Source organism: Myripristis murdjan, chromosome 14, assembly GCF_902150065.1.
Source record: "Myripristis murdjan chromosome 14, fMyrMur1.1, whole genome shotgun sequence".
NCBI classification, from domain to species: domain Eukaryota; kingdom Metazoa; phylum Chordata; class Actinopteri; order Holocentriformes; family Holocentridae; genus Myripristis; species Myripristis murdjan.
Genome location: NC_043993.1, coordinates 22,512,034 through 22,539,764, shown reverse-complemented (window position 1 = coordinate 22,539,764; position 27,731 = coordinate 22,512,034). Strand labels below are relative to the sequence as shown.

At 40.4% G+C, this 27,731-nt stretch overlaps 1 protein-coding gene across 1 annotated transcript; it reads left to right on the top strand.

Annotated features, from left to right (window-relative positions):
• Positions 1-6,238: 6,238 nt before the first annotated feature.
• Positions 6,239-16,098, top strand: scn4bb (sodium channel, voltage-gated, type IV, beta b). Its single transcript, XM_030069275.1, has 5 exons — positions 6,239-6,346; positions 12,366-12,529; positions 13,504-13,723; positions 15,085-15,214; positions 16,002-16,098. The coding sequence occupies exons 1-5, from the start codon at positions 6,262-6,264 to the stop codon at positions 16,096-16,098; spliced, it is 696 nt and encodes a 231-aa protein (XP_029925135.1). The 5' UTR covers positions 6,239-6,261.
• The last annotated feature ends 11,633 nt before the right edge of the window (positions 16,099-27,731 follow it).

Here is a 27,731-nt window from a genome sequence, read left to right as displayed (position 1 = left end):
TGTGGTAGATGGAGTTAAGTGGTCATTTGACTGTATTTAATATTGAATCTGTATTTTGTGGGATTGCCAGCACAGGTAAGAGGCCAATGCAAAAACATAAAATAATGTGACACTCAAAATGGGTGCGTTTTTAATCATATATTTTGGAATCATATTTATCTGACCATTTCTCCTCTCTTGTTTTCTTTATTATTTTCTGTATTCTTTGATGTATGAAGTTATGTGTTATTTTGTTTCTAGTAAGTTCCACTTCAAGTCTAAACCAGTTCCTTTTCAGTGTTAACAAGTTAAAAATCTCATTTGTACACATCAATGCATTGCCACTGCAAACAGAGGCTTGATAAAATTCTACCACATCTTAGATCACAGTGTTTTTATTACAGTGACGCTGTCATAATCCTCATAGTGTTGTTTATTTAACGTACCCAAGTGGACTGAAAAGCTCAAGAATCTACAAACAAATCCAGTTGCCCTGAAATCAACTCTCCTTGGATAACCATGACCTGAATGATTGAGAATCTTCACTGACATCTTTATTAAAGGTACTTTTCAAAAGCACTTTTAGTTAGATAGCAGTATTTTTAGGGTAGCTTAATTGTGTTTTAAATTCTTTCATAGTGAGTTTCTTATGTCTGACTTGTTTTGACAGCCTGATCATGAGAGCACCGAGACATGTTGTCACACTCAAACATGTTGGGGAAAGTGAATGCATTTGAGTGCAGTGCCATGAGGGAAGCAAAATTGCAGAAAAAAATAATGCATCAATTATTATCGTGATACAAGGCTTCCAGCTGCCCTCCTAAATCAGCAAGCTGCTCATATTTACTCAGAAATTAGAGAGGAGTATTAAAAGAAACACCAAAGACATATAGCAATTCCCTGATTTCCTCCTAAGTATGTGGGACACCACCCCCTGCTGGTATTACAAATGCTCACCTTCTTCAAATTCCTCAACAGAAAAAATGTTTCCTGTGTTGACTTTACTCGCTTTAATGTGTTTTGCCCTCCTCTTGTAAAAGAAGACAAGTGTCGACCGTGTAGCAAGTTGCCACCCTGCAGAAGTTACTGTGACTGGGTGGAGAGGAACGTGCCTCTGATCATGAGGAGATCTGCCTGAGATTTCAGCACCCTGCCTGTCTCACTGACACTTTCACCCAGGGCACAATGTACACATTCCCTCTGAAGGGAGAACAAACATGTCTTCACACAGCTCTGGCTTTATTTGACAAAAAGTAAAAGAAATGTAAATATCAGGTGATCAGGGTTTCAGCAGTATTGCTCCACAACATAAAACCTACACCAGGGAGCTGGTGTTTTTTTTTTGTTTTTTTTTTTAATGCTGAGCAGGTTCTGTCTGTGTCTCTGTGGATGAGTCCAGTGTCAGGATCACTGACTTAGTGCCAAACCACATGACGTGAAATAGTTTGAATACCTCCTCTAGCCAATCACCATGGCTTTGGAAAAACGACAAACAGGTGGAGAGAAAAGCTGGTGATGAGGAAGAAATGCCAACTACTGAGTCACAGCAGTGTGCCAAAGGTTCACTAAGGTGTGTTCCTGCACAGTGAAATCACTGGAGTGTATTGGCCACCTGGTGATCAATGATATCTGCTGTCTGCAGTGTTATCTGAAAAGACAAGAAGTTACCTACTCATGATTCTAACTTAGTTTATGAATTTCGTCTTTAGTGTATGCGCATATACTTGTATATTAGTCACTAATATAAGACGCCTGCATGTCTTTGTCTCTTCCGTCAGAGCAGCAGACATTTTACTGCAGTAAGAGCAGATGACACCTTCTCCCAGCAGTGTGAGGGTGTGCTTTTGAGTGCTGGGGTGTGTCTGCATGATGTCTATGAATAACAATATGACTCTTTATTAATGACCATGTATAAGTGATTGTGACATTGGAGCCTTGTGATTGTCCATGGGCATTCACATGGTGCAGTTACCATATTCCTGCACAGGTCTGCAGCACCTTCTCTTTCTGCAGCAAAACACAGCTTTTTTTTCCCCTTCTTGCAGTTCTGGAAGAGTTCCCACCACTGCTGCAATGATACTCCGGTGGAGGGGCCTGGAGAGTGGAGCAGTGAGCCTGCAGCCTGCTGGCCACATTATCTCTCACTTATAGAGCTCCACACCCATTACAGCACCCTCCTCTCCCTCTGTTGTCACCACACACCATGCTGCACCCAGCAATATATGTGTTTATCCAGGGATCCTGAACTAGATCAGAAGTCTAGATCAGCGATCTAAATTAGATCAGCAATCTAAACTAGATCAGCGATCTAGACCTCTGTTATTTTATCTGCAGTGTGTGTGAGTTTGTGTTTATTCGTAATCCTCTGCTTTGTTTTCATCATGCCCTGCAGGTAATGCCTGGACTCAGTTTCATATTTATTTAATGGAACTCTGGGAGGAATTAAGTCCATTCACTCAACATCCTGCAACACAAATTGATCACACCATTAGAGTTTAACCTGGATATTGATATTGTGCTTGCTTGGTTTTGGTTAGTCATCCATCTCGGTTTTGTCCTCTGTCCTCGTTGCTCACCCTCACTTGATCTGCTGGCTGAACCCATGCTGCTAAACCCTTTTTAATATATTCCAGAGAAATAATAATGAATACAAGAATGCTTGAGCCTTTAATGGCAGCAACAACTGACTTGTTAAATAAACATATTTCATGTAATTAACTAGATATTGCAATTGAATTAAGTTTGCTAAGTGAAATATACCATCCCATAGAGTGTTCATAAATAGATGCAGGAACTAACTTGCTGTATGAATAATAGATCACCGTACAAAGTAGTTGCAAAGGAAGTAAAATAATATGCTTATCCAGCAGATACCTGCAGCTGTCTTCTCTCTGAGTATCAGCTCAATTTTCAGTTATAGACCTTTAAAGATGCAAAAAGATGCAAACTGTTAAGTTGCAGACTTTACCTTTCCCTCTCCTGCAGGAGAAATACCGATTCAGAGAGCAGAGAAAAACAACCAGAAGCCATTTAGTCCAAGAGGGAAGTGGGAGCTGTCCCCTTGTCCTCTGCTTGTGTAACCGTACTCCAGCTCGGATGCCATGCTCTGCCCCATCGTCTCAGTTGCAGCAGGGTACTGCCTCTTCTATTTGCGTTCATCGACCTCCATGACTTCACCTCCAGGCTCATATATTTACCTTTTTTCCCATACCAACCTCTAATGAATTTATTCAGTTTTCGTTTCACATTCAGTGAAGCTTTATTGCCCGACATTGCACATCTGTTGCCAAAACACAATAATAAAACAAGAATAAAGTTAGCAAAGATGATTCAAACGTGCATTATGCAAACTTACCAGGAGGTTGACTGAAGTGACGACATTTCGGCTCAGATGACAAACAAACCAAAAAAAGTGGAACAGTGGGTCCAAGGAAGACAGCCATGTAGACTCAGTCATCAAATTACCTGCTTATTCTGCGTTTTTTGTCAGCTGAGTCTGAACGGTTCTCACTTCAATTGACCCTGAGTAATTTGGCATTGTACACCTTTAAAGGCAGACTATGTAGCTTCAAAGGGGAGGCCAACCCACTTTATTATGATATGGGAAAAAGAATATGAATGTGAATTAATTCCAAAAAGACTATAACTTATACATGCCTCATGAGTTTAGCACTACTGTTTTACCCTACAACCATTACCATTACAACTCAAAATAAGGAAATTTTGCTCATTTTTTAAAAATGTTTTTATGGACATGTGATATCAAAACATTGGATTCAAGAAACATTTAAAAGTGTTGCATCAATGCTATCGGTTATCAGAGCAGCTATGAACCTGAGGGGTTTATGCCTCCTCACATGCATCCTTTTCATTGGTAAACAAAGTGTTGTATCCTCCCCTATGAAACTGCATAGTCTGCCTTTAAATATACAGACGTAAATATCTAAAAATGAATTTAAATATATATAAAATCTGAGATTATTTAAGTATACATACATATAATTACATTAAAATAAACATAATTATACATGATTTCAATATACATCCTAACCTACAATTAACAATATAAACCCCTTTTCCTTTTAAACCGATAAGAACTAACTTTGCTGCAGTTTGGCAGGCATGCAGAGACATATTAGTATGAACTTTATGAACACAAGGCCAGTCTTCAGCAACTTGCTGACTAATCAGCTCTTAAAAGGACTGATCAAATCCGAAAACCCTGAGGTAAGTAATTCCTCTGTAATGTCCTGCAGTAAACAGCCTTGTTGTATGCACTGATCAGCCGTTGTTGCCCAGTGTGTTTGTACATTTATGGGAAAGTCATGTTGTGAATAACGATGCTTCATACCGCCTTGTATCATCATAACACACTTGCAGCTGCATCAGACTAATCGCAACAGAGTAAAGAATGCCTCGTTGCTACAGAGGTAGTTTGACCTTCCGGGCATTGAATGGGACACAAACACACACACAAACAGATTACTACTGTCTGCAGATGTTGATTATCCTGAGCCAGGGGAATATGACTCTGGCTGGAGCTTTCCTTTCAGGAAAACACCAGGGACACAGTCTCATTCCTTTTGTCTGCCATGGCAATATCGTCATGGAAAAACCAAGGGAGAGGAGAAGAGGAGAGGAGAGGAGAGCAGAGGAGAGGAAAGGAGAGGAGAGAAATGCAGAGTCATATAGGAAACTAAACTCTGTCCATCTATCACAGGAAAGGATGAGTACAGAGAGGGACAAAGGGGACAGAGGGGAAGAAATGGGAGTGATGAAGGAGCTTTCAAAGTCACATTCACATTGCAGGTGAACAAACACACGTTTTTGCTCCTGTTATCAGGAGAAAAGAGAGAATCAGTGTTTCGTCATCATGTCCCATTTGACCTGGAATTCTGTGATGCTGGTCTATGAAACCTTGATGAAAGGGCATATAAGCAGGAAGCCAGAGTGTTGACACGTCTCAGTGCAAGAACGTAATAGGTCTAGTTATGAATGGACTCTTTAAATAGGAGACTATGTGTCTGGTGCCCCCCCACTCCTGGGTCTTAATTTCACTATACCTCCTCCTCAACCTGCACTGCAGAACTTTCTCTGATCTTCACAAACACTCTGACAAAAGTGCCTGAGTCTGCATACACGCCCCGAGTCAGGAGATTGGGAAGAGGGAGGGGAGGAGAAGGAAGGAGAGTGAAAGGGGGTGATGGAGGAGAGAGAGAGAACAAGAGGGGTGGGGGTAGGGGGGAGAAAGACAGAGGGATAAGGGAGGGAGAGAAGTGGCATGGAGCCAGAGGAGAGGGCAGGGAAAAGTTGAGAGATAGCCAGAGGGACGGGCAGGGAAAGGAGTCGGTCTCCGTTTGGGCTCTGCTGTCCGGGAAGAAGAGCGGCAGCCTCGTGCCATTAGGTCTGTTCCTCCTGTCTGTCTGTCTCTCTGCATCTCTGTCCAGCTCTGTCTCCCTCTCCCTCTCCCTCTCCCTCTCTCTCTCTGTGTCTCTCTCTCTCTCTCACACCGGCTGGGGCTGCAATGTGGCTGTCTCTGCAGTGAAAGTGCTGGCTGGCGGATTCTCCTTGACTGAACCCTGACTGTGCGCAGTGTTTTGCCGGTCGGCTCTGCTCTGCCGCTGCACCGTCCACTCTGCTTCAGCTGTGCAGTCAGCCTGCCGGCCTCTGACTGAATACCGGCCACAGGAGGAGGGAGGAGGTAGGTAGGGCAAGGGCTAGAAATGCAGTGGTTTACATCTCCTGCATTAAGGCAAATAGTTATGTGCATTTATATGTGAACACATTTTAAAAAAAAAAAAAAAAAAAAAAAAACTAAGTATATCTGCATCCCACTTCAACTTTTCATCATTTTTATTGTGGCTTCTAAGTTAAGATTGCAGTTGATTAACTTTTTCTTTAAGCTGTGAGCCTTTTCCTTTCCTTTCCTTTCCTTTCCTTTCCTTTCCTTTCCTTTCCTTTCCTTTCCCTTCCTCTTCTCCTCTGCCCTCAGTCTAACCTACAGCTTCTTTAACAGGACTGCTGTGGGGGCTGGCAGGCAGGCTCACTGCACTCTGGACAGGGTGTAATATTTGGATGTGCCTTGCTGGGAGACGGAAACCCAGACAAGCAGCTTCCAAATTGAAATCCAGGTGGCTGAGGAGACTGATCCGTGTTCAGGGCCCAAGACTACAGACACATAGACTAGCGGACGGAGAGTCTGTTTCAAAAAGGACAATACAATTATTTTGACCCTGGGCTGGATCCAACAGCAGTTTTTGCTTTGGAGCAGATCTGATTGCCATGGAGGTTCAATGGAACGGGGTTCAAGCCCTGAGGCTGCACCCCCCTCACACAGCCACCAGCCTGATCTTCTGTTTGCTGCTGGGTAATATCCATCTCTCACTTTACATCACCTCAATGTGCTTGCTCCATGGCCATTGTAACACTCTTAATGACGTATGTCTTTTGTGTGCTGTATGTGTCTGTGTAGTTGGTGGGTGGATGAGACTGTGGCTTTCAAAATCTCCTAACAATGACCTTCGTCTGCTTTGGATCTAAGAGTTAGTTCATTCATTTTATGGATTTTTATTTTTGGTCTTGGATACAGTGGTGTTTTTGTTTTGGGAATGATGACCTTGCTGTTCGGAAGCAATCTCAAAGCACTTTATTGTGCATTTGTTTTCGTGATTGTATGTTTTATCTCATGACCGAAGAGTGCTGCTGGTTCTGCCTGAATCTAGGAAGAGAAAATAGCACTGAACATTTCAAAAAAATCTGGTACAGTTCATAATAATCTCATTGAAAGTTTACTCCGTGGCTGATGCAAATAAGATTGTTGCTACAATCATTTGGCTTGGTGTCTTATGTGACCCATACTGGCTTTGGTGGTGTTTGAAATGGGATTGATCATCCAAATGAGTAAATATCTGCAGAGGGAAGTTGCCTTGTAATGGAAAAGCTGTGTCAGACACTCTAGACCAGGCATGGCCATCCACGACTGTAGCACAGGGCCTGTTTCTGTATCTGTATCTGCAGCGATTAAATAGCAGAGTCAGCCAGTGCAAAGGCACATCTAAGAACCACTAAACCATAATTGATATGATGTTGTTCTTCATTTTGTTAACTTGAATCTTAAACTGCTGAATCACACTATGGAGAATATTCCTTACCTGATGATGGAGTTGTTGGCAAACTGACATGCAGATGTGAGATGGGAGGGAGGTGATAGCCTCTGCTGCTGTGTGTTTTCACAGTATGGTCCTGTGACTGGATTCTGATTGGCTGGACAGGAAACCCAACCAGACACCTCCAATAACAGCATCCCATCATATTTCCAAATGAAAATGCACTGGCTGGATTTGAGCATCCCATTGCAGTCATTGCTGATGATTGGTTATACAGCAGTGCCTGTAATAGATGCCCCCATCCCACATTTTTCCTGCATTATAGTGAAGCAGCCACTAGCAACTGACCTCTTTTGAATGCTGTAAAAGTCAATATATTAGACAAAAATCTCATGTCTCACAAAGACATAAATAAACATGTCATTTAGAAAAATTAAACTTACTTTTGGATGTGAAGCAGCAGTGCAGCAAACATTCTCTTTAAAAATGAGGTCAAAACCTGGCTCATGGACATTCTGGAAATAAGTGAGTGTCAGTCTGGGAACCGAGATTGAATTTGTTGTGATATCATGTTGTGTGGTTATTTTAATCGAGTTACTGCTATATAGATCTGTTTTGGCATTTGTGTTTTCAGTTTGATATGGGTTGTTGTTGAGGAGATTACCTGCCTTGACTTTTCTGTCTGCGCCATCCTCCCGTTAAAACGTCAGCGACCACAATGGAAATAAGCCTGCTGACCTGATGATTTTACACTGAGATGCTTAAATGTATTATTATTACATTATTATAATTAGATTATTATATTAATGCCTTTTATTAGCTAATAAACTAAACTGAACTACAAAGTTAGGACAGATTCGGTCTTCATCGTTGTATAAGTAGGAGATCAAATTGCCTTCAACATACCAATCTTAGCTGTCAAAGGTGATAAAAACAACAGCTTTAAAAAAAAAAAAAATATATATATATATATATATATATATATATTACTCAGTCATAACAATATTTCTTCACTTGTTTTCATAATGACACAAACTGTTTACACCAGCTGACTGAAACAGCTTTGTCTTGAAAGATGCTGCATGTATTCAGTGGTGGAATGGCCGAGAAGTATTTTGGCCACCAACAGTAATAAAAACTGCATGGCAGACTAAAACAGCAGATGCAGGTGGCCAAGCACTGCAGAGAGAAAGTTACGACAGTAACTGCAGAGGAAATGACTAGATCAACTGTATCATTTGCTCAAAAATATTTTATTCTGAATAAAGAGTCAGATTTTTTTTGCCTTACTGATAAGTGTCCATAACATAAGTGGCATAGTGCACTCTGAGATGTGTGTTAACTTTATTAACTATGCAAAGCTGCTACACTGTACAGAAAGTTGCTTAGACATTATGTAGGCTTGTTACTAGTTCTCTCTCAAATCCAGAAATCAGACTCAAATATATTATGTCAGTAGGTCTTTTGTTTGGATTTGTTCCATGTGGAATGACTTGGGAAATACTATAATGTGACTGAGGGAGAATCATGGGAGTTTTTTAGTGGTCAGAAAAAAAAATCAGGATATACAATGAAAACTTCATGTCTCAGTTCTTGCTCTTTTCCTCACAAATATTGATTGGGTTGTCCTTAATCTGACAATATTTTTAATATTGTTTTTTAAATGTATTTTGTGACCTTTTAAGGGAAACCTTGATTTTTTTTTTTTTTTTTTTTTCATTTACAAACCGTAACCCAACAGTTCAAATCATGACCTGTATTTCAGGCTCATACTCTCTCTCTCATGCTGTTGGTCTTTGGGGGTCAGTCCATTGCTGTCACTCCCTAAACCTGAAATCCCAGTCTTCACATCACACATAATGTCATCTACTGCCATAATAGAGTGTGTGAGGCACTAAATTAACCTTAGTTTGATGGTGCATCTCTTTGCCTAGACAAGATATTAGAAATATAAAAGCCCCAAAAATGTAGTCTTCTGCAGATTCATGCTTGAAGTGTTCCTCTAAAGTTGATGCATGTAGGCTAGAAACTAGAGCACCACTGTTCTACTTTTACCTCAGGCACCAAGGAGTTTGCAAAAGAAAAGTTCCAATGAAAACCTAGATAAGAAATGCAAACAAGAAGCCATGGACCTACACCCTGAAAATAAGGGTGTGTAAAGGTGTTAATGTTTGAATGCACTCAGAGGCAAAGTGCTAGGGAGTGGAGATCTATGTTGTCATTATGTTTCACTGCATTTGCCTCGTGGTAGTCTCTGGTGGTCACAAACAAGGCTCTGTAATGAGACAACAAGCATAAGGACAGAGGTCAGGGAAGAATGAAAATATAGAACTGTAAAATCAGATAAAAAAAAAAAAAAAACAAGTGTGGTGAGAAGCCTGAGATAAAACAAACAAACAAACAAACAAACACTGAGACAGACTGAGTGTGAAGCCAAACTGTATGTGTGAAAAGAGAGCAGGAAAGACAGACAGACACAGAGGGAGACAGAGAGAGGGGGGAGGAGAAAGATGCTGCACTATTTCTATTGCTGTTTCTGCAAGATCATCGTGCTGCATTGGAGACAGAGACTGGAGCCTGCAAGTTTGTGAGAAAGCATGCATTACATTACATTGAATTAATAACAAGGCATTCTCACATGTGCCCGGTTTCACTGTGTTTAGCCCTCTCTTGAGGATACTGTAATGTGTTATTCCTAATTGGCGCACTGGGTCTTGTCCAGAGGTTGACCTTGACCATGTCATGAATGATGCGTAACACAGCATGCACAAAACAAGAGAGAATAATCACAGGACTGTTTATGTCGCAGGGAGGTGTGGGTGGAGGTCCAGAGGGAGAAAGTGTTACAGCAACACCCAGGAAACGTTCATCATGTTTAGGTTTTGCTTGGTCCACAAAATCACTGCATCCGAGTGTTTGTGCTTTGTGCAGCACCTTGTGAAAATGCACTTTACACCTCATACACTAGATGGCGGCATAAAGCGCAAGGTCCTTGACTGATGTAGAAGAAATGACAGCAATTGATGACAATTATTTCATTCTTTGCTGGGACCACACGTCTTGACACATGCCTGGGAGTATAATTATGCAGCAGCTAGGTGAGGAGGCGGAGTAGCTGCTAAAGTCTGGAATTAATGAGGAGCAGACAAGAGGAGAAAAGGAGAAGAGACAGCCTCTCCTTAACCTGACCCATCTTTCTGTCTTTAGCAGAACTTTTGGGAAGAAGCAGGATTTCAGGCTTATTCTACCTCAGGCTTCTCATGCAGTGTGGTGCAGACTATGTCTCTCTGCTGGGCCTGTAATGCAGTCATAAAGCAACATTTACAAGGTTGCAGGCCTGCTGCCAACCATACATGTACACTTGCTTTATGGTCTGATTATAGTCACAACTAAAGGATGTGATTCTTCCATAGATGGCATTCTAACAGGACAATAGGATAACAATGACAAGGTTAAGTCTCTGGGAACAGTCTTACTTAGGTTAGCATGACTTCAAGCTGTTGTGGATGTTGTGCTCCTTTGCTGTGAATTTCGGCTTGTAACACCACTCATGGCTCCCAGTACAGTGACGTTCTGTTAACGTTTTGTTCTCCACTTTTGACAAGTTTTCCTGAAAGCTTTTACAGCCCCCATAAGTGGACAATGTGGTGAAAATGGCCAAATCCTTTTTAGTTACTTTGACACTCTAGGCTTGATTCTGATGTCCTCTCTTTTTCCTTGTCCCCTTCCACAGTTAGGTCAGAGAAAAGTGCCACAAAACAGCTGGTAGACATTGTTGCTCAAGGAAACCTCAGCAGTGCTGAGCTTTCTGCTGATATGGCGGCATGAGGAATCATATGACCGCTTCTTTTTGTGACGATAGCAATTGCGGCCAATTCTTTTTGTAGTGATCATATGTTTGGTTCAGTGTTGAAGGGAATATAGCAAAGCTACAGCCTAGTTTTTGAGTGTGTCAGGAGCTTAGATACAAAGCATTACTTGGAGAACTACATTAAAGTACATTACTCATCTCTTTTGCCCTTGAGCAAATCTGTAATCGTGTTATTAAAGGGTATTTTGCTTGGTTTTTGTCATGTAAATCTTAGCCTCCTCCAAGATAAAGGCTTCTTCCAATGAAAACACAGTCATGATGAGTCAGCCCACTTTAGCTCATGCCAGCATCAGGAAACTGAGAGTGAGCAGGGAAACAAGCAGCTCGGGAAATCATAATTTGATTGGCTACTTCTGTAATGCCCCACCCACTGCTCAGAATCAGTCCAAACAATGAATTCATTTCCTGTTACAAATTACATTTTCACTTTTGTGAGAGAGCACAAAATTACTTTTTTGCTATTATACAATCTGTCAGTTTAATTTGTTTCCATAATATAATGTACCTGTAGTCACCACTGCACACATTTGCAAATTATGATATAATATTTGTCAGCTTGTAAACTTCAAGTATTTGAATGTGTTTGGATGCCACTGTTCAGCTTTTGGTTGCTGCTCATTGAAAAGGAGGCAAATGTTTTCTCAAAGGGAAAATAATATAGCGTTTAGCTTTAGTAATCTCCAGATTTGTGTACATGATCTCTACCAAACACCATGGTTTAGATTCCAGTTTGTCTGTGATATCACCAAATAAAACTTATGTCCTGACTGTGTTAGAGTTATCACTCTCTAACAAGCTTCATTTTGTGGTTCTACTAGCAGTTGAAAGTCATTACTGGCAGCCTGCAGTCACAGACGCCATGAGAGGAGGATGTTTGGCATTGTAGACAGTGGACAGAGGACTTTGGGTTTAGCTTATCACTGAAATTAAAAGAGACTGAGCTGACATCGACTTATGTATATGCTACGGTGGCTCTAAGAGCTCAGTGCACTGAAACTTAAGAAAACACACACAAATAGACAAAACACAAGCAAATCAAGAAAACATCTTAATTTGCTTGTGTTTTTAGCTGACCTTATGCTGGCCTATTACTATTAGTCTTCCTCAATCTAAAATGGATTTTCAGTGTCTATACTAATTTTGGGAGCCACTTGTTAGAGTAACTAGATGAATATTACATGCCATCCTCTGGAAACACTTATGTTGTCATCTGGTGTAATTGCAGCGTGTTTTCTAAATGCTGTGCATGTGTGGTCAAATTAATGAAGGTGTTTTCTTAATTTGCATGTGTTTTGTCTATTTGTGTGTGCTTTCTTAAGTTGCAGTGCGTTGAGCTCTAAGGGCCACAGTAAAATGCGTCTCTCCTGTTGCTCCTACCTCCTCACACTCTGTGCTCTCTGTCCTCTCAGGAGTCTGGTCTGCTCAGGCCCTGGAGATGTCTGTAGGGAAGATCCCCTTCCTGGAGGCAGTGAACGGCAGCACGGTCATGCTGCCCTGTATCTACTCCAGCTGCATCGGCATCAAGAATCTTTACTTCAACTGGCAATTCAATGACAACGGCACCATGCAGAGGGTGAGGACGCACACAGCCCCTGCAGTCATCTACACTGATGCCATGTACACCTGTCCAGGTTTTCTTCTTAAAGCAAAATTACATCCTATGCTTTTATAACCTCTGAACCTCATATTTTATTTTGTCTGCATTTTACAATATAATTCAAAAGAAGTGGAAAGATTCAACATCTAAGAGTTTGAGGGGGAGAGACTGAATTCCCTGATTACAGACGATGTTGAAATTCTTGCTAAATCTGGAATGCCTGCTTCCTCATTTTCATCCCTCTCAAGCATAAAATATAATATAATATAAAATGTGAAGACAGTAAATTTAACAAATGCTTGCTAGGCAATGCACTTAAGTCTCGAAGGCAGTATAGGCACAGTGCACATCCCATGTCTTCCACCAAAAACAATAGATAGGTTAGTGATTCCTAAGACACACATTATCATTTGACTTACTTTTGTGTCAGGAGGTTCTTCAGTTTACCCTTTAGAGACCTGAATGTCATCTCCAATGCTGCTGGACATCAAAATAACTTTCACATTTAAGCATGTCTCCCTCTGCTATTTTGTTAGCCAGTTCCATCAAGCCAGAACTGCCCACAATACCCATCATGGCAGCACAAATAACATTAATCCATCTTGGTGGGCATAGCTGGGCGCTCAACATATTTAGGCATCACTTGATGGTGTTTGGAGTCTGGGAAAACCAGAGCTAAATTCTCTCTTTATCCTCTGATTCCATTTGCTGAGTTAAATCCTCACCATTTTTTTTCAACACTTTGATTCTCTGCATTGCTTGATTTCTTCCTCTGTCCGTTTTCTGTTGTTGTATGAGAACACAGTAGTCCTCTTGCAGTTAGCCTATTCAAAACAATCATCACCTATAATGTGGATAGTCCTAGGCATGGCGGTCAAATGTTGTTCTAGGGTGAACTGTAATTTGTTAGTAGTTATTGTGGATGATTGACAGCTTTCTGGTCCACTCAGGTGTGTGAGTCTGTGATTGCATCGGAGGAGGTGGTGCCTGATGTGAGTATATACCGAGACCGGGTGGAGTTTGTGGGCAAGAATCATGAGCACAACATCTCCATCCTGCTGTGGAACATCACCTTCGAGGACCAGGGCCAGTACACCTGCTTCGGACGCAACCCCAAAGAGAAGGGCAAGAACCACAGTGCCATCTTCACCCTCTATGTAGTGGACGAGTGTGAGTGGTACCCGTCTTCACTGGTAATGTGTGGCGATGCTGGTGCAACAGCAAGGCACCAGCTTCATCCAGTGTAGGCCAAAAAAAAGAAGTCCCATTGTAATTGCATTATCTCTCTCTCTCTCTCTCTCTCTCTCTCTCTCTCTCTCTCACACACACACACACACACACACACACACACACAAACACACGTTTACTTAGGTCACTTTGGGTGACATTACATAGACTTACATTCATTTGCTTGACACTTAGCCTGACCCTAACCTCAAAAATGGCCTTCCCTAATTAACTGGTCTTAAGCGTGGTGTGTGTCCCCAAAAGTAGTGAAAAACAGCAAACCTCCCACCGCCCACCCACCCCTTCACACACACACACACACACACACACACACACACACACACACACACAAACATTCTGCTACTGCAGGATCGAACCAATAAAGATGACAAATCTATATATCTCATATTCTTGGCTTTTTATGGTTAAATAATGGTTTCATCTCCCACAAGTTAAACAGAATATTTACCCATTAAGCAAATTCAATTAAAGGATGGTATTGGTCCTATTTTGACAGCCGTTGATACCATATCTGTGCGGAAAATATCAGCTTCATGAGTGTGTACAGAATATACTTTAGTAGCCTAGAGGTTGAGGCTTACTCACTCCCATTCATGTGGAATGTGGAAAAACTGCCATGTAAAACTTGAGATTGAATTAAACTAAATTAAAATTGAATTTGACTGCACCTTGGTTGAGTTCCTTTCCAATGTCCAGATTTTGATGGATTTCACAGTAAGTTTAGTAAAGGTACAAACAGTCCAAGTATTCATAAGACAGAGTCACGGATGTGTTTCATGTTGTGGTTCTTCCTATTTTTTTGCACTTGAATGGGAGTCACTTGGGCTGAGTTAGCTTTGACTTCTAAGCTGACAAGAAATTTTTTTTTAAACTTTTAATAATGATTAGAAAACCCCAAGTGTACTATCACAGCTTAGACGCACATTAGTGCTACATTTGTCTTTAGAACTGGAATTAAAACTACCAGAGAAGATGTAAGAATTGAGGTCACAATCCCCTGGGTATGTTGTATTTTTTGGCATCTCAGGGACTGGGGGGTTATTCAGGCTTACGAGGCTTCAGCCAGGGCAACGCTGCTGCTCTCTTCTCATATGCATTGCAGTCAGCACTATGATAGATACATAAAACTGCCAGGACTAACCTTTTTACCTAACATCATAATGCCTAATCCTCAAAATAAACTTTGTTGACTTTGTCTGTGTCATTAAACTGTTTGTGTGTTGTTTTTGCTCCACCTTTACCCTCTGTATGTCATTCCTCTGCTCTGATGTTCATGTCTGCAGTGCGGGTGGTGGACAACACCCTGACCATCATGATAGCCTCTGCAGTGGGTGGAGCCATCGCGCTGTTAATGGGTTTCATGCTGCTCAAGAACTTCACTCTCTTCGTTCTTGCCAAGCTTGAAGAGAACAAGTGAGTCAGGACAACCACCTGAATATAAATCAGTGTCCATTTTTTAAAATCACCACAAAAGTTTCATAAATATACTGTTTCGATCGAGACAAGAGTTCACACTGCAGGTGACATTTTCAGACAGATAGACAGAGTGGTTGCGTGCACATCCAATCCTGTTTTAGGCCAGGTGCCGGATGATCACAGGGTCACAACGAGAAAGAAGAAGAAAATCCGCACAATCCGTGTGCGGATTTTCTTCTTCTTTCTCGACATTTTCAGACAGGTCAGATAAGATGGGTTTCATTCCAAAACACTACACTAATCAAAATCAAACAGATAAAAAATCATCAGCAGCATTTCAAAATGAAAAAAATAATTGCTTTGTATGTAAAGGTTTTAAGATGACACACTTACTTTACTGATACCCAGAATCGACTATATTGTAGTATTAGCCATCATTTTGTTAGCAACATCAGTGTTTTTAAATGTAGGTATCTCATTATAAAATGAAACTCACCATACATACCATAGCATATTTTAAAGGTATACTCCAACATTTTGGGTTAAATAACCTTTTTCTTTTTTTGCTGAGCTAATATGAAATGCTACCCATAGGAAATGACCCACCGGACATACAGAGGTGAAAATGGTAATCCAACATATTGTCTCAGTCTGGGAGAGCTGGAAAAAGGCTACTTTGCCCAAAACGTTGGAGTATTCCTTTAAATGAAGCCCAGCAATGTCCCTTTAAGCTGTTGTGTGTTCAGTCCTAACCTTGTCTCTTTCCCCCCAATCTGCCTTGCAGTAAGGAGTGCCTTGTAACTTCGTCAGGGATCGACAACACAGAAAATGGCCTCTCAGGATCCAAAGCTGATACAAAATCGACACCAAAAAAGAAATGAGTTAATGCATGTATGTAAATCCATATGAATATTCATATTTATATACCTTCGCATATATTTGTATATGCACATGTGTTTGCACACATGCAACTTCATTATGTTCAAGTTGGTATTTAAAAAACAAATGGCACTTGGCTGTACTGTAGTCTTTCTAGAATGAAAAAATATGCATGGGCACAAAATACTATCATGTGTGTGCAACATGTAAAGTGAGAAGATGATATTCAGTACAAACTGTGTGAATGCACACATATTAATATGTTCTTGGTTTTATCCAAATGTGCACATAGTTAAATCAATTATGCTAAAAAAAAAAAAAAAAAAAAAAGGTGAAGCCACCAGAGACACTTAAACTTGACTTATTTGGGGTAAATATCCAACACAACTCTGTCTTATTAAACGATATTCTTCTCAATACAACGTAAACCAATGCACATTAACATTGGTAAAAGAACGATGTGTGGGACTCCCACACATCGTTTGTCCACAGTCTTGATACTGGAACACAGTGGAAAAGCCAAATGTGAAAGATGACATAGCCAATATCACAACAGGTTAACAAAATACTGACAGAATCAATGAAAAGGAATCTCCCAAAAATTAAAGAAAAGCATATTTAGAATGTTTTTAAACAATGTTAATCTGACCCTGGCTTCATCAACTCCATTTTCAGTTAGGAAACTTATTAATTAACTTAAATATTATGTATAACCTAAAAAAAAAAAAAAAGTAGGTGAGGCTGAGCAAGTGGCTCACATATTCTTATAGTTAATTTTGGTTAATTTTTTTTTTTGTTTTGATACCAGTTTGTTGTGCCATTGTCTGGAGTAGAAAAATGTTAAAACTAATTAAACAGCACGATTGTTAAACTAGGTTAATGCTACTTTAATGTGACTTCATATGCAATCTACATTAACTGAGGTTTTCACGCACCTGTATATTTTTTTTTCTCAACATCATTTGTGCAGGGCCTTTTGCAGATTGTCAGTTTAGGGTCAGCAGTTTTAAATTAAAAATATGCACAGATCATTGTGCTGTGCCCTCTTCTCTTTTTTTAGCTGAGACCAGCAACTCAGTAACTTGCTCTGTCAGTCACTCTATCAGTCGCTCTGTCAGTCGGTCCACAAAAAATTCCCCAACCTTTGGAGGCCAAAGTTTTCACCCACTGGAGGTCAAGTGTGTGTGTGTGTGTGTGTGTGTGTGTGTGAAGGTGTGTGTTTGTATTCATACTAGCTGGCTAAAAGGGGGCATGGCAGTGAGAATGGCCTATCTCAAAAACATCCATAACTTCAAAATGGATTCACAGACTTGCAGAAGATTTTGTGCAAAGGTTGATCATGAGGATCAGGAGGGGCTCGTATTAAATGGTAAATGGACTGTATTTCTATAGCGCTTTTCTAGTCCTCTGACCACACATATTGTTAAAGCGCCTGGAAGATCTAATTGGTATTTGTGGCCTGATGCTCTCTTGGTTTAAATCTTAGCTTAACTATGGTGTTCCTCAGAGATTGGTCCTTGGCCCTCTCCCATTTTTAAGTTCCCGATACTGACATCTTCATGCCCAGCAAGCACAATGACTGCTCTGTATTGGCTAACCTTTAAGACGTGTCTGTGTACAATTAAAATTTAGGTGTCTTCAGACTTCCTAATGCTTAATGCTGGCAAGACTGAAATGCAGGCCATTGGTCCTTCTACGCAAAAGCATCTTTTTATTCATTACCCCACTTTGACAACTGCCTCATCTCTTAAAACTCTAAAAAACCTTGGCGTAATTTTTGGCTCTAGACTAGTCACTCGCATGAAAAACACCACCAAAACTGCTTTTCATTATCTCCGCCTATTGTCATCCCCCTCTACCTGGCTGCTGCAGCTGCTCTGTGGCTGGTCATCGTCCTCTGTGTGTGTGTGTGTGTGTGTGTGTGTGTCTGTGTGTGCTGCCTCGGTTGAGGCTTCCTGCTGCCTCTGTTGTCATATTGTCTACTATTGTGTTTTCTAGCATTTACAACTGTAATGTTGGTAATTTGCTCACTCCTGCCCCTACACTATAGCCATGCCCCCTTTGATAACTCATGAACCATTTGTTGTAGACACTGTGGGGGTTATCGTTGGACTCAGCAGTGGTTCCTTTCTCAGTGGTGCGTGTTCACTCCACCATCTCATTCTGTTGATCCATCAGCTCATTGGAGCACAAAAGTCTATCCGTTCATTGGTCCACAAAGCTGTGCCCACCCTATAGCAACCACAGCTTTCTACCTGTGAGGCTGAAATTTGCCTTGGGAGGTCAAGTGTTTGTGAAGTTGTGTGTGAGTGTGAATGGGTGCTCACATGGATGCATGCGTGCACATGTCGCAGCTATTGTGAATTTGCCTGTTTTTCTAGATGAAGGCCTTTGCATTTTGTCTATTACAGCCAATACAGAGGGATGACAAAACAAGTCTATTTTGTTTTGATTTTCACTCTAAGGGAGTGAAAATCTGATATGGTTGTCCATTCTTCCCTGTAACCTTTGTGTCTCTGGTAGAAGGCTTCTTTTGAAGTTATAACTTAAAAACTTCTTGATTAACATATGCACATTTGAGTGCACTTTATTAAATTAAAGGAATGTGTTAATTTTTGGGCATAAGTAATCAAATTTTGTGGATCAAATAATCCAATTTAGGGAAAGAGATATAGTATATCTCATGTCACACAGTTGTGAAGTAGTTTGTGGCCATGACATGTGAAATATTTTCTGTGGCTACAGCCAGGCTGCATAAAAAAACTGAGCCTTTGACTGTTTTTCATATGACTTCAAAACAATAACATTTCTTTGTTCAAATGCTTGAAACAGGGAATAAAGCAATGTAAGCAGTTAGAGCTGGGCTAAATCCTCCTTCAACACAAAATCCACAGCAGATCTTCAATAAGATGGTAAACTAGATCAAAATCAAAATATGATTTTGAGAGTGCTGTGTAGTCTTATAATTTCAAACTATTTCTCCTGACATCTCTGCTGGATATCAATGGATATTTGTAGATATCTATCCACAAACCCACACTGGTATCTTTTCCAGTTTTAACTAACAACTTAGTAAAATAAAGGGTATTTTTTTTTACTGAAAGAACATTGTAAGGATTCAGCCCAGCTCTTTATACTAACTTTTCTTTGCTTGATACAAAACACAGGTGCCTGTTAGCGCTTCTACACTTGTCTGTTAACGAGGACAACTACATATTGCAAAACATTTTATGAAACTCAGCAAATGCAACAGTAATAATACAACAAGCTACTGAACTGAAATGATAGACAATCCCCTGAAACACCTACCCAACCCCACCCCTACAGAAAAATGAATGACCCTCCGATGATGCTGCTTTTAAGACAAATAACCAATGCATTCGAAGCATGTTAAGCAACATGGGCCAGATTTTAGACACAGTGCTTGAAAATAGAATTATGTACTTTTTGGAATACCTGTTCTAATATACCTGTGTAATGCCGGTAGCATCAGCTCTGAGGTTAATTGTAACTCCCATCACACACCATGCTGATTTCATTGTGCTAATCCTGGCAAGGCTATGCACTATTCGGTCATGTGGCTCTAAATGGCCCTGGACATGCCTGGATCAGACACATGTTCCCATATCTTACGGTGTGCCCCTAAACGGAAATTGCTCGCTTCTCCTAAATAATGATCGACATTCATTCAGTGTTTTACTCCTTGCAATAAGTAATCACTTTCAGCTGCAGTGCAGTGAAAAAAATACCCATTATGCTGGAAATGCAGATGAGCCAGAGTGCCCTCTGCCCACGCATATACCGAATGACCCATAAAGTTATATTTAATGTGAGCATGGGGTCAGTGTTTCATGAGCAGGCAGAGTAGGGGGCTGAAGTTCAACTATAACCTGATTAAGCAAGAAATAGGACAAGTGACCCTCTTGATGTTGCCCATTGACTGTGCCAAACTGGGACTATTTGTCAAATACCAATCTTCATATCAGGAAAGGAATGTATATTTTCATCCATAACTTAATGCATAAACTCCAACCAATGAAATACAATGTTAGCTGCATTTATAATATACAACTGTTGCACATTCAAGACACTGAATGTCTGTTTTTTTTAAATACCTCTGGAGAATGGGACAGATGGGGTAAACACTGTGTCAGGTTAGACATAAATGTACCTCCCTAAATCACAACAGGTCTGAAATGATTGTACTGTATAGTGAAATGTGAAATAGTGATACCAAGTGACCACTGACCACCACCATGTTTCTGGTGGTGGTCAGAGACTTGTTGTGTTTTTCAGAGCTGTTGTATGTGCCTCTAGTCTTAAATCACTGGCTTGAAGCAATACCATAAAGGGAGTCTGTTGGGCACTTTAAAGAGCTATATATTTTTGTGTATGCATAATCACCGTTGGTATGTCATTTTTTTGTCTGAGTGAGACAAGAAGAACCAAAAAGCACATATAAAGAAACAGTCAGGTGCTGAGCTTCTTCGGAAAGACACTGCAGGTAAATTCTGCAGTTCAAAGTGGAAGAAATACTGTGGAGAGTATGCACCTGAAATGCTATGGCTGTATGTTCTCTATGTCCTTGTTCGATTTTAAAGGGAAAATATACACCAGAGAGAGCTAAAGGAGTACTTGAAGGTTTTGAGAAACATACCCTTTTTAAAACTTACCCAGACTGAGACAAGATGTTCAGTACCATTTTCACATGTTTGTCCAGTAGATTGATTCCTTTTAGCTTAACATAAAGACTTGAAGTCTATGGGAGTTATTAGCCTAGCTATATCAAAGTGAAAAGTAAACCTTACACCAACTCCAAAGCTGTCTTATTTACGCAAGATATATACATCTTGGAATTTGCATGGATCACTGCATCAGATGGAAAGATACCCATTTACCCATGGTAACTGAACCAGTGGATGTATAGATTTGAAAATGTTATTGAACATCTTGTCTTAGTCTGGGTGAGTCAGAAGAAAGGGTATTTTTCTCAAAATGCTGGCATGTTCCTTTAATTTTCAAGAATTGTGACATAACAAAATTAGGCTTGAGTGCTGACAGAAGTTTAGAAGTTGTTCAAGATGCTGAGATTTGTTAAATCTGTTTAAAGGACAGCTCTGCTCAATTTCAACGTGGGCATCATTTTACCAAATTGCCAACCATAGTGATCAGTTGTGACCAAAGTGCAATCAAACAATTCATTGTAAAGTGACAGTGATCTGTACTTTACCTCCATCAGAGTCTGCAATGCATTTGCATGGGTCAAGTGTCAAAAGAATCACTAGCTCTCCAAAAACATGTTGTTTTCAAATCTGGCTTGCTTGCAATACAAAGCTGAGTGCCTGTAATTAAAATAGTCATAAACATGGCCGTCTTTTGCAACATTTGAGTTTTGGTTTCCATTTGCAAAAAAGGTGCAGCTTCAAGCACATGTATCTCTCTGCTATCCAGCAGATGTTGACATTATTGCAAATATGGTGGAACTCGATTTTTTCTGTTTGCAGTGGCACACCTCTAGTTCAGTGGCCAGGGATATATATTTGAGCAGGAATATACAGATGCTGAACTGAGGAGAACAAGAACAAGAGACAGAGAAGTGACAAGAAGAGCAATGAGAACTTTCACTATACACAATAGGAGAGTCTTGGTGTTTCTGTGGGCATAGTGAGGCTATGCTGCAAGAACTGGAATCCATCCCTGCCAGATTTGTGTGCTCAGGATGTGTCAAAGAATGTCACTGTGAAAATTTGCACAACAAAATCAGAAGAATTTCCCCATACAGCCATGATGGACACTATGTTTTGCATCCTTACAAAAAGCTAGAAAAAGCTACAAGCAGCTGGGCCCAGTGGGGAGCCATCAGTGAAGTAAGTAGGCTACGCTATACCCATCACTACAAAAAGGCCATCTGTGTGGGATGCATTTTTAGACAACAGTTAGATGAATTTGAACACATTAGAGACTCTAGAGAACAGTAACTAATGTTTTCTCTAGGAAAGGATTGTGTGTGCGTACCCCAAAGATGCAACGGTTAATCAGAATAGAGACTCTGTGGGTTGTAGTAGACCTGCTGCATTGTCACTGGTGCTTCAGATCTGAAAACAACATGTTTTTGGACACTTGCTTCATACAAATACATTGTAGACAAAGAAGGGGGTAAACTACCAATCATCTGAACTCTTAAATAAAGCATTACCAATTACTATGGTTGGAAAATACAGGTTAAATTTGGGCAGCATTGTTCTTTAAGCATGGATTTTCATGAAGAGCACAAGGCTAATCTCTGCAAGCTGTCTAATCAGATATGGTATTAAGAAGTGTTTTATTTAAACTACAGTGTCACTGAATCAATAAATTGCCCTTTGTTCTGTTATGAGAAGGCAAAGGTTGGAGGTAATATTGAGATTGTGTCTGTGAGGGCCTTACGATGACAAGCAACTCTATGCAAACCGCAACAGGATTGTAAGAATACTTCTGACAGTTCAACACACTGCACCTTTGAGTTACTGTGATGATACTGCAAGCAATACCAAGAATGGATGAAACATGTTCTGGGTCAGGGAGTTGTAATGACGGGATGCAGGGTGAACATCCAGAGAGGAGCATCGAGTGAACTGGAGCCCCTGTACTCCTCCTGCCATGTGGAGTGCAGACTCACCGAATGGCACCGCACTGCTGCTCTCTGCATACCAATATACAGCTCTGCTCTGGCTCACCCTCAAACGATGTCCCCATTGACAAACTCTCATCCATGCATATCAGATCTTGGTCTCTTTATTATGAAAACTACAAAATCAAATAAAGTTTTGAATAAAATCCTTCCTTTGGTGTTGTTTTTGTAATTGTGGCATGTTGAGGTGAGTCACTTGGCAAGACTTTTGACTGCATCACCCCCTGCTGGGTTAAAGGAGGGAGAACACCGAATACAGATTAGTTCATGGGTAAACTTAAAAGCCAGTCGTCATGGGCCAGGATATCATTACAGAGTGCTACATCTCCTGAAGACAAATTAAAAGCCCTAATTACACCAGTAAACGGGAAGCTTAAGAAGGGGAAACTGTTCTAACAAGGTTGTGAAAAAAACTGGCCATATAGTAGAGATGGTGGGAAAATGCTACAGCGCCAGAGTACCCTATCAGAAAAAGTCACTGGCTACTGAAAATGATTACCTTTACAATGTGCCACTGCACAAATGAAGAATTATCGTCAATTTTTTCTTTAGTCTTCATGCAAAGTTAATGAAATGGAGACGCTGACAGGAGTACAATTTACATCTTCTCACACTTTGTGGCACAAAACTTCACACCTGTCTCAACCACATTTATTTGAGTAGCCACAAGCCTACGGAGGACAGTTTCAGTTAGCAGTTGGCAGACCCAGTGTGAAATTTGTAAAAAGGTTTGGAAAATGAATCATGTTCCTTTAACATATTCTCATTTTTTCCATACGGGTAGTTACACTTACATTAGTACTTAGTGGCTAGCAAATACAAAGTAGCTCATGGTGCCACTGCATACTGTACAGTTTATTTCAAAACAAGGGTCTGAGGATTATTTGGCTTACTAAGTCACATGAGCAGCATGTGCCACATACAAAGCTGCATGGGATTGCAATGTGAGCTATAAACACCTCAGTCGAGCAAACGTCCATATATATATTTGGCTCTCTCTTCCAATTGGTTCCCCAGTTCACCTGTTTCCAAATGCTCCCCTGTTCCCCTGTTAATTCAACGTCCTGTCAACGTAAAAATGTAGTGAGTCTGATGTACATCAGAGAGGGGTGAATAGTGTGGCTTAGAGCGTTTACATCATGTGGTTCTGTGAGTCTCCCTCTTTCTTGCCCTCAGCAATTCACATCAATGTGTTTCACAAATATGTGTCTTTATCATGTATAGCAATATTTTCCGCTGTTTTGATAAGTGTTCTCTTTAAATTAAGATTACTGTTGTTATCACGTGTGATAATGTGCAGTATAAACATAATCTTTGTGAGCTCGATGGTTGCCACGCTGCATGCAAATTTCAGTCCAAAAAATTGTTGTCACAGGCAACAGTTGGTCTTTAGTATTACAGTCTTGTTAAGCAAGCTGCTAGACACACATTATGTTCGTTTTTGTGCAAGTCTGTTTTTTGGACATAAAAATAAGGACAAGACAGACTGACTGGATAAATGAATGAATGAATTAATTTTGATGACTTAATGACCTGTAGCATGCCCCACGGTCCAAAAAGTCAAACTTGCACACAAGACACAGTATTTCTAACCCTAACTTACTGATTGCCATGATATTTGATGGGTACATTCATGCTCCTTAAAGGAAGAGTCCTCTTGATTTTGATGCTCCCATTAACTTTCTTCTTGTGCTACCTTTAGGCAAAAAAGTCAAGTTTGAAAAGTGTATTTGACAGATTGCCATGAAATTTGGTAAGCACATTCATGCTACCCAGGGGATGAATCCTATCAAATTTGGTGACCTTGTGACCTTTCACTAGTGCCATCCTCAAGCCACAATATACTAACCAAATTCTCCCACTACTTGCATTTCTCTGGCTCTCACCAAGCCAGTTTGGTAGTATATTCATTAAGTCTTTTAATGGGACATGGCACCTGTATTTTGCTGATCATGAATGTTTTTCACTCTTTAACAACATCTCATTTATCAAACCTGTGGAAATGGTAACAGTGCAGATAAAGTTATAGCAGGTGAGGCATAAAAGAGCACTGTCTTTTTTTCCCCAATTACCATTCCTAAAACAGTCCAGGATGAAGACAGCCATCTATTTGCAACACTACCAGCAGCAAAGAGAACATTCATTCCATGTCAAATGCAAGTTAGATCTTGCATGTTTACACAGTATGTACTTTATGTACTTTACTGCTACAGATTCCCTCTTTTCCATTTGACCTTCTGAGATCCCAAGCTTGGATCACCCTTCACCACATACTGTCATCCTCAAACTACTTCATAAAAATTGCAATATGAACAGCTGGAAACATAAATCACATTTAACCATGTCTGAACTCATCACAGGAAGACATATTAACTGTCTTTTCTACATTTTTGTTTGGACACCTGTCTGCAACGAAACTACAGTCTGGAACTAAATACAAACAAAACTACCCAAATTGGGTTCTTTGCAGGAGAAAGGAGGGTTAACTCTCTGTTGTATGTATACTTAGTCTGCTGTCTGTTTGGTGCTCCCTCTCAACACACTGACCTACATGCTAGGAATAATTTATTTTGCTCCATGTTACTAGGCGTGCTAGGACAGAAATACTCAACATGGTAATGTATGCTCTCGACGAAAGTTGCTTTCCAACATGCAGGTTTAGACAATGTTATTCAAGCTGCACAACAGCTGACATATTAACTTGATTGGTGGAGGTGACATCTGATGATGTGATGTGTCACATACAAATGAAACATCACAAATCACTTTTACACTCCATCTAAAAATTTCATCAGCAAGAGCTTATTTTCTCACTTCAACTGAGTCAGTATCCATTTCAGGCATAATTCACTCACTACTGTAGCCTTTATGAAAATATACAAAACACCAACACACTGTATCACACAACCAATCAGTTTATCTCAACAGTATTGTGCCTGAGGGAAGATTCTCTTTGTAGTGAGGTGCATAAGAATGCACATAAAATAAGCATACATACAAAAACTTACATAAAAATAACAGACACAAGAGTCATAATTTACATATTCAGCCAAAAGAACTGCCTTAAAATGAACAGCACCAACTCCTTACTATCCTATAAAAACTAATAAGTTTAGCCAGAAAAAGTGACTGTAACAGAATATCTTAGAGACCATTGATGTGTCTGTATTTCATATTTTGCACACTTGTCAAGAATGCATCATATGACTTGTGCTGTCTTGATATTTGTTTTGCTCACTGTATGCTTTGAATCACTGATGGATGCTGTTTGTATCTGAGTGTGTCATTACTGTCTGCATAAAATTAAAAATGGATCCAACTGCATGTGCAACTTCAACCAGCAGGTGTCAGCAGTGACCTGCATGTTCAGCGTGAAGCTTGGACGTCAGATCTGACCACAGCTGCCTCTGCAGTGAGTGGCAGCCAACCTTTTCTTGAACTTGCTTAGGTTCAGCCTGCTTGAGTATGAGCAAATGCACAAACAGTGATCTCCAGTGTAAGCTTCATATATATATATATATATATATATATATATATACATATATATATATGTGTGTGTGTGTGTGTGTGTGTGTGTGTTTACATTTTAGATTCTGCAGCTCACTGGTTTCCATTTAAGCCTCACAGGCTTATGTGGTCCAGATATTCTTAGGTGAGGTGAACACTTGGCACGATGGGAAAACATGTACTCATAAGAATCAGGCCCTATAAGTTTTCCAAATTTCTAAGCATCACCATCACCACCTTAACTCACAAATTTCCGTGTTAGTGCTGTAACTTCCTTAATCTTAAAGGAAAGTCCAGCTCTCACACTTTTTTGATATTGCTGATATTAGCCATCTGTCATGGCTGCTGTTTAAGGTGTTCATTATGTCTGAGGCAGGTGAATGAAGTACATCCACACCTTGTTGAGACCTTTAAGACATCAGATACTTAAAACCAGATCCAAAATGCAAATTAAGAATTTTAGTGAAAACATTCAGATGGAAAAAACAGAAATTTCTACCATAATTGATATGCAGATAGGACTCTGGGAGAAGCTTTCAAACTGAATTCATGAGCCAACTTGGAGCTTGCTGATATTTTTTCTAGACCTATATATAAACTTAATTGGTATTTTCACATTTTTTATCCTTTAATTAAGCTTGGTCTTATACTAGCCTTTAAAAGGCTGGAGGCAACGCTGTAGGCCTGTGCAGGGCAGCTGGATCTCAACACTGGCACCAACGGCGTGACTTTGAATATTATATGAACTAGGAGTGTCCTCGCCCTTCTTTAATTTATGCAGATGCAGCGTCTCCTTCCACACCAGTCTCAACAGAGAGAATGGCTTTATAGAGCCCCCTCCCAAAAAAAGTTCGTATTGTCCCTCATGGATTAACTCTAGCTCTATACAATCAGGTCATTGCATTTGGTTAGATTTGGAAGTTGTATTCTGTGACAGGATGCCCCCCTCCTCTCTCTCTCACTCCCTCCCCCTCCTCCTTCTCTCTCCGCAGTGCATTTCTGTGCACAAATGTCTATGCACGTTTCGTGGCTCCGCAAGACAAAGAAATACAGTCATTTTGCTGTCATGCTGCTCTCCAGGGCCCTGTAACCAATGTCCAAACACAAAAAAGAAGAACACTGATACATTTTCACAGTTTCCGCGGCAGCCTGAGCGGCTATTGTAGATCCATATTGCGCAAAGAAAGGCAGGCAGTCATCTGGGGCGCACAGGTGGGTGCGCTCTCCAAGGTGCCAGCGGATCTGTCTGCGTAATCCCACCGCTCACCCAAACTGGCAATTTAGACCAAACTGAACTAAAAAAAAAAAAAAAAAAAAATCCGCTGTTCAACTCAAGTCAACTCAGCTCAACTCAGCCCTCGGTACGGTCGGCATTTGCTGTGACCCATCGTTCCGTGGTGTTTTAATAGAGTATAAGGATGGATTTGTATGCACGGTAGTCGGAGGAGAGGAGGGGAC